Source organism: Manis pentadactyla, chromosome 2 (assembly GCF_030020395.1).
Source record: "Manis pentadactyla isolate mManPen7 chromosome 2, mManPen7.hap1, whole genome shotgun sequence".
In the NCBI taxonomy this organism is placed as follows: Eukaryota; Metazoa; Chordata; class Mammalia; order Pholidota; family Manidae; genus Manis; species Manis pentadactyla.
The window spans coordinates 160,118,847-160,132,954 of NC_080020.1; the positions used below are offsets into that span (position 1 = coordinate 160,118,847).

General features: G+C 42.0%; 2 gene segments (V, D, J or C); one reads left to right on the plus strand and one right to left on the minus strand.

Annotated features, from left to right (window-relative positions):
• The first annotated feature begins 36 nt into the window (after positions 1–36).
• LOC118933242 (immunoglobulin kappa variable 2-30-like) lies at positions 37–5,723 on the plus strand. The segment is given in 2 exon segments: positions 37–88; positions 5,392–5,723. Coding segments are annotated over 2 exon segments (381 nt in total).
• Positions 5,724–9,619: 3,896 nt separating this feature from the next.
• LOC130682675 (immunoglobulin kappa variable 4-1-like) lies at positions 9,620–10,394 on the minus strand. The segment is given in 2 exon segments: positions 9,620–10,059; positions 10,240–10,394. Coding segments are annotated over 2 exon segments (489 nt in total).
• Positions 10,395–14,108: the final 3,714 nt, after the last annotated feature.

Below are 14,108 nucleotides of genomic sequence, written 5' to 3' on the forward strand. Positions count from 1 at the left end.
TCTGAATTATCAGGACTCTCATCAGACAAACTTCTCAAAATGGGGTTCCCTGTTCGGCTCCTGGGGCTGCTGATGCTCTGGATCCCTGGTAAGGCAGAGGGCAGATGAGAGGGGAGGCGGGTAGGGAGGCTGAGGTCGGGGGACACCACTGCCCTGCATGTGAATTCTGTCTGCATGATAGATGGTATGACTTGTCCTCCAGTCGGGACATGCAATGCTTAGATCTGGGAGGGTGAGGAAGATTCCAAGAGGAACAAGAGCCTGTGCTTTGGGCAGTGGTGTAGTACACTGTGAAAGATCTCTAGGCCTCACAAGTCCTGTGTTCTTTTTTGAAATTGCATAGTTTTGGGGTATGATTCAAAATCACACACAAAAAGTGATTTAAACTGAAATACATATCAATAAGAAAATAATAAAAATTGCTTGCAATATTTGTACCTGATTTTCTAATTTTCTCTCACCATATTAGGATCCAGTGGGAACACTGTGTTGATGCAGACCCCACTCTCCATGCCTGTCAGCCCTGGAGAGCCGGCCTCCATCTCCTGATGGTCTAGTCTGAGCCTCCTACATAGTGATGGAAACACCTATTTGCAGAAGGCAGGGCAGGTTCCACAGCTCCTGATCTATTGTGCTTCAAAAGGGACTCTGGAATTCCAGACAGGTTCAGTGGCAGCAGTTCAGGGATAGATTTCACACTTAAAATCGGCAGGGTGGAGGCTAACAATGCTGGGGTTTATTACTAAATGCAATGTATATACAACATCCTCCCATGTGATTACAGCCCTGAATACAAACCTCCCTGCCTGGGGTGGCCCAGCTGCCCACATGTGTTGTTTGTCTGGCGAGGAATCACAATATATTCTCCAAGTCTGTGTAAGAAGTATTGGAAAAGTCAGGGGAAATGGTTGCAGAAGGTGCATCAGTCCCATCAGCACCAGGCTACCTGGTTATGGTGCAACAGCCATGTCGTCAGCAAAAATGGAGAGGGCCCAGAGAGCTGTCACCCACTAGTCCAGAAAGAAGGGAGAGCTAATTGATAGATCATCCTCATCATTCTTACTTTGTGGGAAGCATAGTAAGACAATTGAGGCAAATCTGTGGCACTACAAATTGAATACATATCAAAGTTAAGCAGATTTTACATGTACCAAGTGACATGTTGATCCATAGTGCTTTTATTTTTATAGCCAAAATGGATTCAATCCAAATGTCTATCAATTATGAATGTATAGCTAAATTGGGGGATATTCATGGAACAAATTTATAGTAATACATAAGAGCACTCAGCTAAACATCAAAAGATGCATCTCAAAGACATGATGATGAGAGATAAAAGTAGAAGCAAAAGAATATGACTTCAATTCTAATGAAGTTCAAACCAAGAAGAAACAAGACTATGTGATAGATTTCAGAGTAACAGTTACATTAGTTGAAGTTGGGGACAGTCATTGACCAAGACGGAGAAGGATGAAGGTATCTGGAATATTTGAGATACTCTGTGTGTTTTATCTCAATTAAAATAAAATAATATCAAAATTAAATACTCACAAAGATACATGAACAAAGACTTAATAATCACCTTTATACTCATGGAAATGCAATCTTAATAAAACATAAAATATGTTGAAAATTGGAAACTAATAAAGTGGCAGAGGAAACAGAAGGAAACCTTTAATAATTAGAATGTTACCCCAAACAATTAAGTGTAGCTATGTAAATACACAGACTATTAAGAAAATGCAAGTCTAGAAGTTTTGGTTAATAATGGAGGGATATGGAGATGCATTTATTGAGCTGGAACGTTAAGTCAGTGGACTGTCCAGAATAAAATAAAATACAAACTGGAAATTAAAACATAAAGGAAACAAAAGCCCATGGACTTGGTGGTGAGCCCTGAAGACTCCACACTCTGTGAGTACAAACATGGAAAGGACAGGGGAATGCAGGGGAGGAAATGATCAAAAGAAATCATAGGAGGAAACGTCAAAGGAAAAAGTGCTTTACTAATTTGTCAGGACATAATAACAATTCAAACCTTTCAAACTTCTTAAAATTCTTATCCTGACCATGAAAACATATATGAGAAAGATAGCTTGTAAACAGGGAACTAAAGATTACATACCTAGTAGTAATGAAAATGCTATTTCAAACTGATAATATAGAAATGGCACAGGACGCCATCTGCCTTCCCAGTTCCTCCCAGTTCATGTACTCCAAGACCAGTGACCTCTCTTGGTCCCATAGGGTCCCCTGAGACCAATAACCTCTGTCAGGATCTGTGAGGGACAGCAAAGCAGCCAGGGTGACACCTGCTGGCAAACATGCAATCAGCCGTAACCCACGAGCAGGAATGTATGAGTGTCCCTCTACAAACATGGCGGCAGCCCAGTTCCCCTGGCAACAAAAACTCAATGCCCTGGGGGAGCTTCCACCACTAATACGGCCTCAAGTCAGGGCTCAGGGCTTAGGACCTTCAGAGAGACAGGTACTTGAAGAAAGTGTAGTAGAGGATTCCAATGTTTACTGTATTTCTGGAAACACTGAACACTCAAGGTATCAGTGGAGCTCAGGTTCTGTCATCATATCTTAAAAACCAAGTCTTTAGAATCTGAGAGCAATGTAGATATTTTTCCTATTTCATGTCTGAGACAGACAGTGGGATACAATGATCTCCAATACAATGATTCTAAATATTCATTTTAAAAGGTCAGTGTGGGCTTAGAACAAGCTACAATACATATTTTGCTAAAATATATATCTTCATGAATTTCAGAATTAACTAGAATCAAACCCAGAATTCTCTAAGAATGAGTGTATATGTAAGCTTCCTACCCATATCTTGATATGTTCTGTACAGTTAGCCCTGAAAGGAGCAGAGAATGTGAGCCCAGGGAACACAAGTCATCTGTATTTTAATATCTTCTTGGGTGATGCAAGAAATAATTATGCATATAATTATCCACAGACTAATGACTGAAGAAACCCAGCTTTTGGATGGGAACCCAGGCTGCACACAGTCAGCTGAAACTGCCCTCACTTAGTCCCTGAGAGCCAACCCTTGGCACTTTGAATCTTTAATAACTACCTCATAACCCTTTTTGCAGGTCAGCTCGCTCAGTCCCTCAGCTTCCTGCTGCTCTGGGTTCCAGGTAAGGAAAGGCGGCCTGGGGCAATTCCAGCTCCTGGGTAACATCAGTCACTACATGGTGAGACAGATGTGGTAGGGAATACGCTGCCCTAAACACCACCTTGGAAAATAACGCCAAATGTTTCCAGTACCTATTTTGGCCCTATTTTCCCTTAAGGTCCCTCTTCCTTCAGACATCCCTATACTCAGAAAACTCTTACTCCCTGCCATAAAAGGGAAACTGTTACAGCACTGATGGAAAGCATTCTGTAGGGATCTATTCATATTTACGTTATTGAACTAATGTAACCAGCTAAGATGCTGTTTTTCCTGGGATCATGTCTTGGAGGAGACGAAGAACGAACCAAAAAGACAAGAATATGGAGCAACCAGCAAAACATTTAATGAGTGAAAAGAGATGATATCCTGCCAATCAGGCAGGGCCCCAAGAAGGCCATTTAGGCAGCAGTGTCTAGGGGATTATAGGCACTGGAAAGGAGGAAGCCCACCTGGTTGCCCAGAACTTGTTACTAGGGCTGGGCTGGGATCAGAAATCCCCCTTGTTTCTCAGGCTGGCCGTTCTAGGGGGTGGTTTCTGAGAAGTCCTGCCTGGCCGGCTGACCGCAATGCCTGGTGTCAGCGGCCCACCTGGCCAGTCTCTACCGAGGCAGCGTGTCCTGTTCCACCCACCCCACCAGCTACCGCCTGCCTCACTGATCATTCCATACCCGGAAATATATCAGTTATAACAGGAGAACCATATAATGGAGAATATAAATCACACTGCTGTATTATGGGTGGTTATCAATAATTTAAACAAAGTAATTCCAATCATTAGAATTTAGGTTATTTTCAAGTGTAATAAATTACTTCCATACAACAGTCCATAGTCATTACAAAGACTTAATTTGATAAATACAGGAGGAGTCAGAGACATTTTTTTTTTTTGCAGTGTACATATTGTGTATTATTTCCTCTAACACCTCCTAGGAAAAGGATCAAGTTTTTAGAATTCTGCATTATGCACAGAGATTTTCTTGATTAAATCTTATAATAAGAGAAATGTGCCATTGGGGCCAACCAAAGGACAAAAGCCTATCTTTGTGTTAAAAACCCCAACGGTCTGTATACCAGCTGAGCTCCTAGAATCAGGTTTTCCTCCCAGTCCAGCTCACTTAATTTGAGTGTTCCAACCAAGTTACGAATTCATTCACTCAGCACACAGTAAAGACACACTATTTATCTATTTACCATCCATCCCGTCCACAGGTGGAAAGAGATACTTGCCTCTGACGCCTAACATAACAGCCGGTAGCCTGGGAGCAGCGGCCAACAGACAAACACCCGGAACACCTCACGTCCCTCCTGCCCTGGGAGCCTCCCTGGGTCAGCAGCAGAGGGAGGAGCTGCTTGCTTCTCCAGGGCAGGCGGGGTAGAGCCAGGCGGGAGAGCCACTTGGCCCGCCCAGGGTTTACTCTGGACACACACCTCTACATCCTCAGGGTCTCTGATAGATCATCAAATGACAATTTCTTAAGAATAAGAGGAACTCACAAACTTTATCTGCCACAGTGGAATTCATATTTTCATGATCTGACCCTACTTCAACACAAAAGTCATCATTTGTATCCTTATTAGTTTTCCTTCAAATGCAGAATACATTTTATTTTGTTTTGCTAACAAGAAGTGCTCCACCTCTGGTCTCCTTTTGACTCTTTCTACCCTGCTGCACCCACCAGGAGATTTGCATGTTTCCCTGAGGGAGGACTGAGATAAAAGGCCAGATCTAGTCCTGCTCCCACTTATCAGGAACCACCAGACAGACTTCTCAACATGGGGTTCCCTGCTCAGCTTTTGGGGCTGCTGATGCTCTGGATCCCTGGTAAGGGCAGAGGGTGGATGAGAAGGAGAGGGGAGTGGGGAGGTTGAGCTCGGGGGCACCAATACGCTTCATGGGAATTCTGTCTGAATGGTAAGTGGTATAACTTGTCCTCTAGCTGGGGCATATGGTGCTTAGATCTGGGAGTGTGAGGACGATTCCAGAAGGAACAACAGGCTGTGCTTTGGGCAGTGGTGCAGTACACTGTGAAAGATCCCTAGAGCTCACAAATATTGGATTCTTTTTTAAAATTAGATCGTTTTGGCATGTGATTTTGAATCACACAAAGAAGTGATTTAACATGAAATACAGAACACAAAGAAAATTATAAAAATTCCTTGCAAAATTTGTACCTCACTGTGATTTTCTCTCACCACTTTAGGCTCCAGTGGGGATGTTGTGTTGACGCAGACCCCGCTCTCCCTGCCCATCAGCCCTGGAGAGCCAGCCTCCATCTCCTGCAGGTCTAGTGAGAGCCTTGTACACAGTGATGGAAACACATATTTGAATTGGTTTCTCCAGAAGCCAGGGCATTCTCCTAGGCGACTGATCTATAAGGTTTCCAACCGTGACTCTGGGGTCCCAGACAGGTTCAGTGGCAGTGGGTCAGGGACAGATTTCACGCTCAAGATCAGTAGGGTGCAGGCTGATGATGCTGGAGTTTATTACTGTCACCAAGGTACAAAAGTTCCTCCCACAGTGATACAGCCCTGAACACAAACCTCCCTGCCCAGGTGGCCCAGCTGCCCAAATACATTGTTTTATCTGGGGAGCAGGTATGGCCAATTCTCTGAGTCTGCTTAAGAGGAGGATGTTGGGGAATCAGGGGGAGAGGTGGCAGCTGAGGGCCCTGGACCATACAGGCCTTGGCTACACGTCTGCCACCACATGTGATGGCCCAGCAGCTGCACAGCCCTGGCATGGCAGAAGCCCCAGGAGGCGTGGGCCCACCTGCCCTCTGAGCGCCACACCTGCTGAGAGGGGGAGTTCATCACCTCATGTGGAAGCTCATCCTGACCCTCCTGGTTTGCCTACACTCATCATGTCTGTCCATCTCCATAACCACCAGAGAACAGGGAGATTCCTGGGACCCCAGGCTGCACAGCTGCTGGGCTCAGGCAGGTCCCAGGGCATCTTTAGAGGTAGTTGTTGGTCAGGGTCTTAAACTGGTATTTTCCCAGGTTTCCCACTTTCTACTCATCCTTTTCAGTACTTATCCTCCCACTGTATGAAGCTGGTCCAGGGACGTATTGTACACAGGTTCACCTCAGGGCGAGTGGCTGAGAACAAATAGTAAAGCCTTGGTTTTTGAATTTCCACATAGACTTTGGTACCTTCCCAGGAGGCAAAAGATGGTAATAAAAAAAGTTTTCAATTTTCCTCAATGACTTTTTCTGAGAGTTAAAATGAGTTTTAAAATTCCAAAAATTTTGTTTTAAAATAAAAACATAAGCTGGAAAATAGAAAGCACAGAATTTAACTGTATATCAGCGAGGGACAAGATATATGAGATTTCTGTTTCCTCTTCAGAATATAATAATTTTAACACCATGGACAGATGGCAGGAAATGGGAACATGAAAGGAATATAGGAGACAACAAATACTGGACAATTTTTCTGCTCTTTTGCTTACAACTGATAAAGCTGCAGATGGTAATGAGATTGTGTGCTGATGATATGAAAGCAGGAAGAAGCCCAGCCATGCTTCCCAGGGAAACTCACAGAGTGGATGGGACTCCTGCCTGGCTTCCTTCTTTGAACTCTGACCCACTGCAGGTTTCATGGAAGAGTAGACCAGTGAGAACCTTTTTTTTTTTTGTTTACAGTGATTACAGATTTATTAACAGTCCTGTGTAAGGAAACCGATGGTCATCTGAGGCATTCATGCAACCCAGCAGAGGAAGCTTCTGAAAACTTATTCTGCCCTTAGAAGTGGTCTGGCAGAGGCCAAGTGGTTCTGTTGGTGGAGATGGAAAATGCAGTGACATGTTAGCTGAGGCCCAGCAGACCCTAAACAAACAGTGGAGATGGAATCCAGGTGTCTGTTAAAAATGTTTGGCACAGCTTTAAAGAAAAGTCACGCTGAACTCCAAGGATGTAGGTCTCGGCCATATGAAGCATGGGCCAGTCCAAGCAGACCAACATCCCCTCCCAACTGCCCTCCTCACTGCAGCCCACACATACGCGTGTCTCTGGGCCCACTGATGTGCTCTGTCACCTGCACTGAGTATTTGTAGCTGCATAGCTTGGAACCCTGAAGAGAAGTACAAAAGATTTGGGTCCACATGTCAGCCTTTGGCCCAGGAGTAAGAAGGTGCTAGGTCAATGGCTTCCCTAGTCACCATGATGATAGAAAACTTGCTTTTTCCAGTTATCTGTTTGTATAGCAAGCACTCTCAGTACAGACAAGTTTGGAGCAAAATGTTACTGTGCACCATAGAAAAATCAAGAATTGTGACTTGTGTAAGGGAAGCTCATCAAACAAGTTGCCGATCAAGAATTGGGACATTCGTGCCTTGAGACGTAAAGAATGTATATTCTTAAAAATCAGTCATTAAAATAAAGTTCCTTCTTCCCCATCTTTCTCCCCTCCGTGAACTTCCACTACCAATATTTGAAACATCAGTGAAATTTCTCCTTTGCTGTAACAACATCTCTTGAACAGCACTGCCCAGTAGAACACATGCAGCTAAGGACGTGCTCTCCGTGTGTGCTGAGCAGCGCAGCGGCATTTGGAGCCCAGAGACTAGCTCCCTGTGGTTATTGAACATTTGATATGTGCCCAGCATACCCGAGGACTTATTTTTTTATTTATACATTTTAATCTTTTTTTTTTTTTACATTTTAATCATTTTAAACTTAAATCTGAATAGCCGCACGTGATGAGAAGTTGAGGTATATTGGTTACCTCAGACCTAAAAAGCTCAACCCTTTCTCTGAAGTTTCTCCTCACCTCCACAACCTGGCTCTCCCTGAGGAAGCTCATTCCCCTGCCGCCCTCTCATGGGGTCGTTTCCTCTCCCGCATCCTAAGACCACTGACTACATGGTGCCAATAAGTGTGCTTCCTTGCTGCCCGCGGCCCCTCCCAGACCATTCTCCTCCTTCACCCCTAAGGATGCTCAGATCTGAGTATCATGCCATTAAACCATGGCACCTATCACCCCCTCTCTCTTTGAAGTCATGTATGTCCTCATATCAATAGTTTAATGAAGAAAAAAAGTGTATCAGAAAGGTTAAAGAAGTTATTGGGATAAATTATGACATAAGCCAAGGAAAGAGTTGCAAATGCAGACCATTAATAAGCACAGAAAAGAAATTCACTTTTGAACAATGCACTGAGTGGCACAAACATTTTGATATTCATATACGATCACATTTATTGAGTTTCATTATTTGGTAAATGGTGCCTTATATATCCTTTTGGACATCAGTAGTTTGAGGCACAGAAGATAGGAAGGAGTTTTTCTTAGCAACAATAAATCTATAATCCGGCTTGAATGTACACCTGTCTGCTTTCAATCAACATTATTTTTTCATAACTACTGTTTCTCAAGCTTGAGTAGACATTGGAATCCTGAGAGTATTGTGTAATATATGTTTTCCCCAGATATTAATTGAAATTCAGAGCATCATTTCCAGACTTGGGATATTGGAACCTGCATCCTAAAGCACCCCCAAAGTATGCTTCTGTGGCCTGAAGTACTGGTCATTAAACAAGCATTTGGAGGCACTTTTCACCCTGTCCCCATAAACACAAAAATCACAGTGCAGCCCACTATATGTTCAAACATTTGTCAATCACCTAAAATACTGTCTCCACATGAGTATACTGATAATTGTACCAAATAAGAGAGAGTGGTCAAACAACATAAGGATTGAAAACTATCCCTTAGACTTAATTATTCAAAGTCAGTAGGTGATCAATAATTCATGCATCTAAAGTTGCAGAGAGGGGGGCCCACATTTAGTGTTCACAGAGGTGGTTACCATCCTGTCAGGGATATAGAGGACCATGGTTCATAATTGTAAAATCAGTACCAGGAAGAAATGGAATATGAGAATGTTATTTGTAAAAACAAACAAAAAAAAAGGACCCAGAAGAATGGAATGGAGTAAAGAAGCCAGTTCAGAAACAGAAACCATGAGTTGGAAATGCGGAGACTCAGAATAGGAGATGCCCAGCATGCTGGGGGCAGATGAGTTAGAGAAGCAGGCTAAGGCCTGATGGGGAAGTGCCTGAAAATAAGGGACTGAGCATTGCACCCTGGGAAGCTCCCAAGGCCAGGGAGTGAGAATGGGAGCTGGGGACACAGGAATGAGTAAAATGACAAGTTCAGAGTCATTCGGGCACAGGGCAGGGCAGCTGACCCATCACAGCATGATGTACACTAAGCCCTTCTCTACAAGATGCAGCTGCAGCCATGGCTGGGTCAGGAATATAAATCCATCTGAAGGGGAAAGCACAGTTTCAAGTAATGAAAAACAGCAGAACAATGGAGAAAAGGATACACAAATGTCATTACAGAGACTTCCTAGAATGACTTCCTTGTGCAAGACACACAGGCTAATCAGAACATTTTTCCCTGATCAAGGATGGATGCGAGCCTCTCATTCAGCTGTGGGGACACAGGGCTGTGCAGAAAGGGAGCAGCTGGTGTAGCAGAGATGCACTGGCCTGTGGCCCTGGGGACGCCCTGGGGATGAGGTTTGTGTTCGAGGCTGAAGCACTGTGGGAGGATAGCTATAATGCTGCTGGCAGTAATAAGCTGCCACATCCTCAGCCTGTGCGCTGCTGATGGTGAGAGTGAAATCTGTCCCGGACCCACTGCCACTGAACCGATCGGGGACCCCAGATTCCCGGGTGGATGCCCAGTAAATGAGCAGTTTAGGAGCCTGCCCAGGCTTCTGCTGGTACCAGGCTAAGTAGTTCTTCTGGTTGGAGCTAGACAGAAGACTCTGGCTGGACTTGCAGTTGATGGTGACCCTCTCTCCTACAGACACAGCCAGGGAGCCTGGAGACTGGGTCATCACGATGTCCCCAGAGATGCCTGCAAACAAGTGACCATACATTGCATCAATAATACATCAAAAATTTTGGCATCTAAACAATGTAGGTTTTTGTATTTATCATGAACAATGACACTGTTTTAGATAAAATGTTCTATTCATTCTGCATGGTATAATCTCTTTCTGATTTTATTGAGTCATTTTTCCTCTACAGCTCTCACCTGAGGCCCAGAAGGCCAGGAAGATGAGGAGCTGGAGCTGGGGCACCATCCTGCTGCTGTGCACCCGTCTGACCCTCAGGCCCCACCTGCAGCAAACCTCTTGGTTTAATAGAGATGAGCAGCCAGCTGGGCCCCCAAGAGCACATGCAAAGCAGCAGGGAGTGTGAGTGCGCAGTGCCTGTTCAATGAGCTGAGAAGGCAAATAGTGGGAAGAAGGACACAAAAATACCATCACCCAGGAAATGTGCTGGTATGCCCACACAAGGCCTGAAAGCAACTTAACATTATGATTTTCAATACAGTCCAGAAAAATTCCTGAATGTTTAATATTTTTAATATCCACTCTATTTTTTTAAAACCAGCTTAAGGAAACATGAAAACCTAGCTTATAATAGACTATATGTAATTGTGAGGAGGTATGCAGAGCACATTTGGAACCTGTAAAGATGCTGCCAGTACATGAAATGTATTCATGTCCCAGGACAGAATGAGGATATACTGCACACATTTATGTCTTGATCTCAGACTCTTTTGAGTTTAAATCCCTCTTTGAAGTTCTCTTGAGCAACTCATAAGCATCTCAATACAACCAATACAGACTTTAATAGGAATCACCCTAGTCACTAATCTCTAAGTCAGCCCTGTTTCTCCAATGTCATTTGAAGTCCTCTCAGCTTTCTGTCTCCCATCAGTCTAAGGTGGCACAGCTCCCCCTGGGAGGTAATAAGTGAAATAGCTTCAGCCCCAGAACTGCTAGAACACTTTTGAATTTATTCTTGCTCCAAATCAAACATATTTATAGAATTACACAAATAGCAGTATCATGAACTCCCCTAGGCATAGGGTATTGTGAACTCCATCAGAACCCTTGACCCCATAGAGCTTTCACTTGGGGAGGAGCAGACAAAAAACAAACAAATAACATTTCTGCAGTTGTTCCTACTCCACTCCCTCTGAGATCCTTCCCTGGAGTGAAGTCATTGCTCAGGATAAATAGGGTAATTGGTGTGCAGATCCTTTACTATATCCTTAGCATTCAGCATGAGCAGAGTCAGAGGAAGTGAGAACAAATGAGTACAGCTTATCACTCATGTTTCTAGAAAAACAAAGTCAGTTGTAGTCTCACTAATTATCAGGTGTCAAATCATCTCCTGATCACAGACACTGGTTGTTCATTTCATCATGTTCGTGGAGCATGAAACCACCTGCGACACAAGGGAGTGACAGATCTATACTCGGACACTATATATGAAAATCACCCAGACACAGTTTTATCAGAGCACATTTGTATTTTAATTTTTAGAAAGAAGAACCATTTTCCATTTTATCCTTTTCCATTTTTCTTTAAAAAATGAAGTTCATTTGGGTACAAGGGACAAGCATTTATACTTCATGTGCCTCACATTTAGAGTGACTCCTCCTTTATGTGCTTATCTTTATCTAATCCTTAACTAAGAGTGTTGTTTACAGGAGAAAAAAGGACATGTGTGTTCTCTCCTCCAGAACCTCTTTATTTTATCCTTCCAAAGCTCTCAATTGCTACTTGGTAGACTCCTCAGTACTGAGGATGCTGATTCCAAGCCATTTCTACAGCTGAAATGCAGAACGGTAGATGGGCCTTTCCAGAGCAGATACTGCTTTCAACAGCAGACTGCAGTGACCTGCCAAGAATGCTTATTACTGGAGCTTGACCATATGGAGAAAATCTCAGACTTCTTGATAGAATGTGAGGAATGAATCCCATCTAGTGCAAAGAACATTTAACAAGAGGATCTGTTGGCATCCTTGCTAAAGCTTCCCTTAGCAAGGAACTACCACAGTGGAAGTCAAAGTGAGGAGGTAGAAGAAATCTAAAGCATAAATTCAATTATTTTTTTATCTTAGTTACAACTCTGAGAGAGGACAAAATCAAGAATATGTTCAGAAGGTGGAACGTATCAGAAACACACACACACACATACAACCACATTTTGGAATAAAAATAATAGTAGCAAAATTGATAGCAGTAGTGGTCCATATACTTGAACTAGCAGTATATGTTCACATGTGTTCTACAATCTATTACTCATGATAAATTACATCTCCTTCAATCAATAATCCCATACATCCCAAAACAAAAGTCTAGCACCAAAGAGCTTTACTGCTGAATTCCATCAAACACTCAAAGAAGACTTAATTCCTATTCGTCTCAAACTTCCAAAAATCTTAAGAGGAGAGATGCTTTCAAACTCACTTTATGAGACCAACATTACCCTGATATCAAAACCAGACAAGTCTACCACAAGAAAATTAAATTGTAGGCCAATATCCTAAAAAGCGTACATACAAAAATCCTCAAAAAAATATTAGCAAACTAAATTCAAAAATACCTGCAAGGAATTAAATATATAGAAAGCCCAAAGCTAACATCATGCTTAATGGTGGAAGGGTAAAATCTTTTCCTTGAACATCAGCAACAAGACAAGGATGCCCACTATTGACATTTTTATTCAACATAGTATTGGAAGTCCTAGCCATAATAATTATGCAAGAAAAAGAAATAAAAGCCATGGAAATTAGAGAGGATGAAGTAAACTGTCACTATTTGCAGATGAAAAATTTTATATTTATAAAACCCTAAAAACTATATGAAAAAGTATTAGAACTAATTAATGAATTCAGAAAAATTATAGAGTAAAAATCAATGTACAAAAACCAGTTGTATTTCTATACACTAAAAATGAACTATCAGAAAGACAAATTAAGAAAATTCCCTGTAAAATTGCATCAAAAAGAAAGTAATACATAGGAATAAATGTAACCAAACAAAAATCTAAAAACTGAAAATTATAAGGCGGTGGTGAAAGAAACTGAAGAAAAAACTAATAAGTGAGAAGATATCTTGAGCTCATTGATTGGAAAATTTAATATTGTTAAAATGTCCATATTATCCAAAGCCATATACAGATACAGTGCAATCCCCATCAAAATTCCAATGGCATTGTTCACTGGCTTAGAACAAAAATCATGAAATGTGTATAGAACCACAGAACAGCCCCAAATAGTCAAAGAAATCTTGAGAAAGAAGAACCAGGGGCATCATACTCCTGACTTCAAACTATACTACAAAACTACAGTAGTCAAAACAGTATGGTAGCGGCATGAAAAAGACACACAGATCAGTGGAACAGAATAGAGAGCCCAGAAATAAATCCAAAGTCAATTACTTTATGAAAAAGGAGGCAAGAATACACAATGGGGAAAGGATGATTTCCTCAATCAGTCATTTTGGGGAAACTGGACAGCCATACATGAAAGAATGAAACTAGGCAACTATCTTGATCATACACAAAAATAACTCAAACTGGATTCCGGACTTGAATGTGGGACCTGAAACCATAAAACTTCTACAGGAAAGCTTAGATGATAAGCTCATTTACATGGGTCTTGGTGTTGACTTTTTGAATCTGATGCAAAAGCAAAATTAAAAAGTTGGACTTCATCAAACTAAAAAGCTTCTGCACAGAAAAGGAAACCATCAGCAAACTAAAAAGGCAACCTATTGCATGAGTGAAAATATGTGCAAATCATGTATCTGAAAAGGGACTGATATCCAAAACATATAAAGAACTCAATCAACTCAATAGGAAAAAAACCAAACAATCCAATTAAAGAAATGGGCACAGTATGTAAAGACATATTTTTCCAAAGAAGACTTATAGATGGCCAATAGGCACATGAAAAGATTTCAATATCATGAATTATCAGGAAAATGGAAAGCAAACCTCAGTGAGATATCACCTCATACCTATTAAAATGGCTGTTATCAAATAGACACAAAGTAGCAAGTTGGAGAGCATATGGAGGAAGAGAAATCCTCATGTATTTGT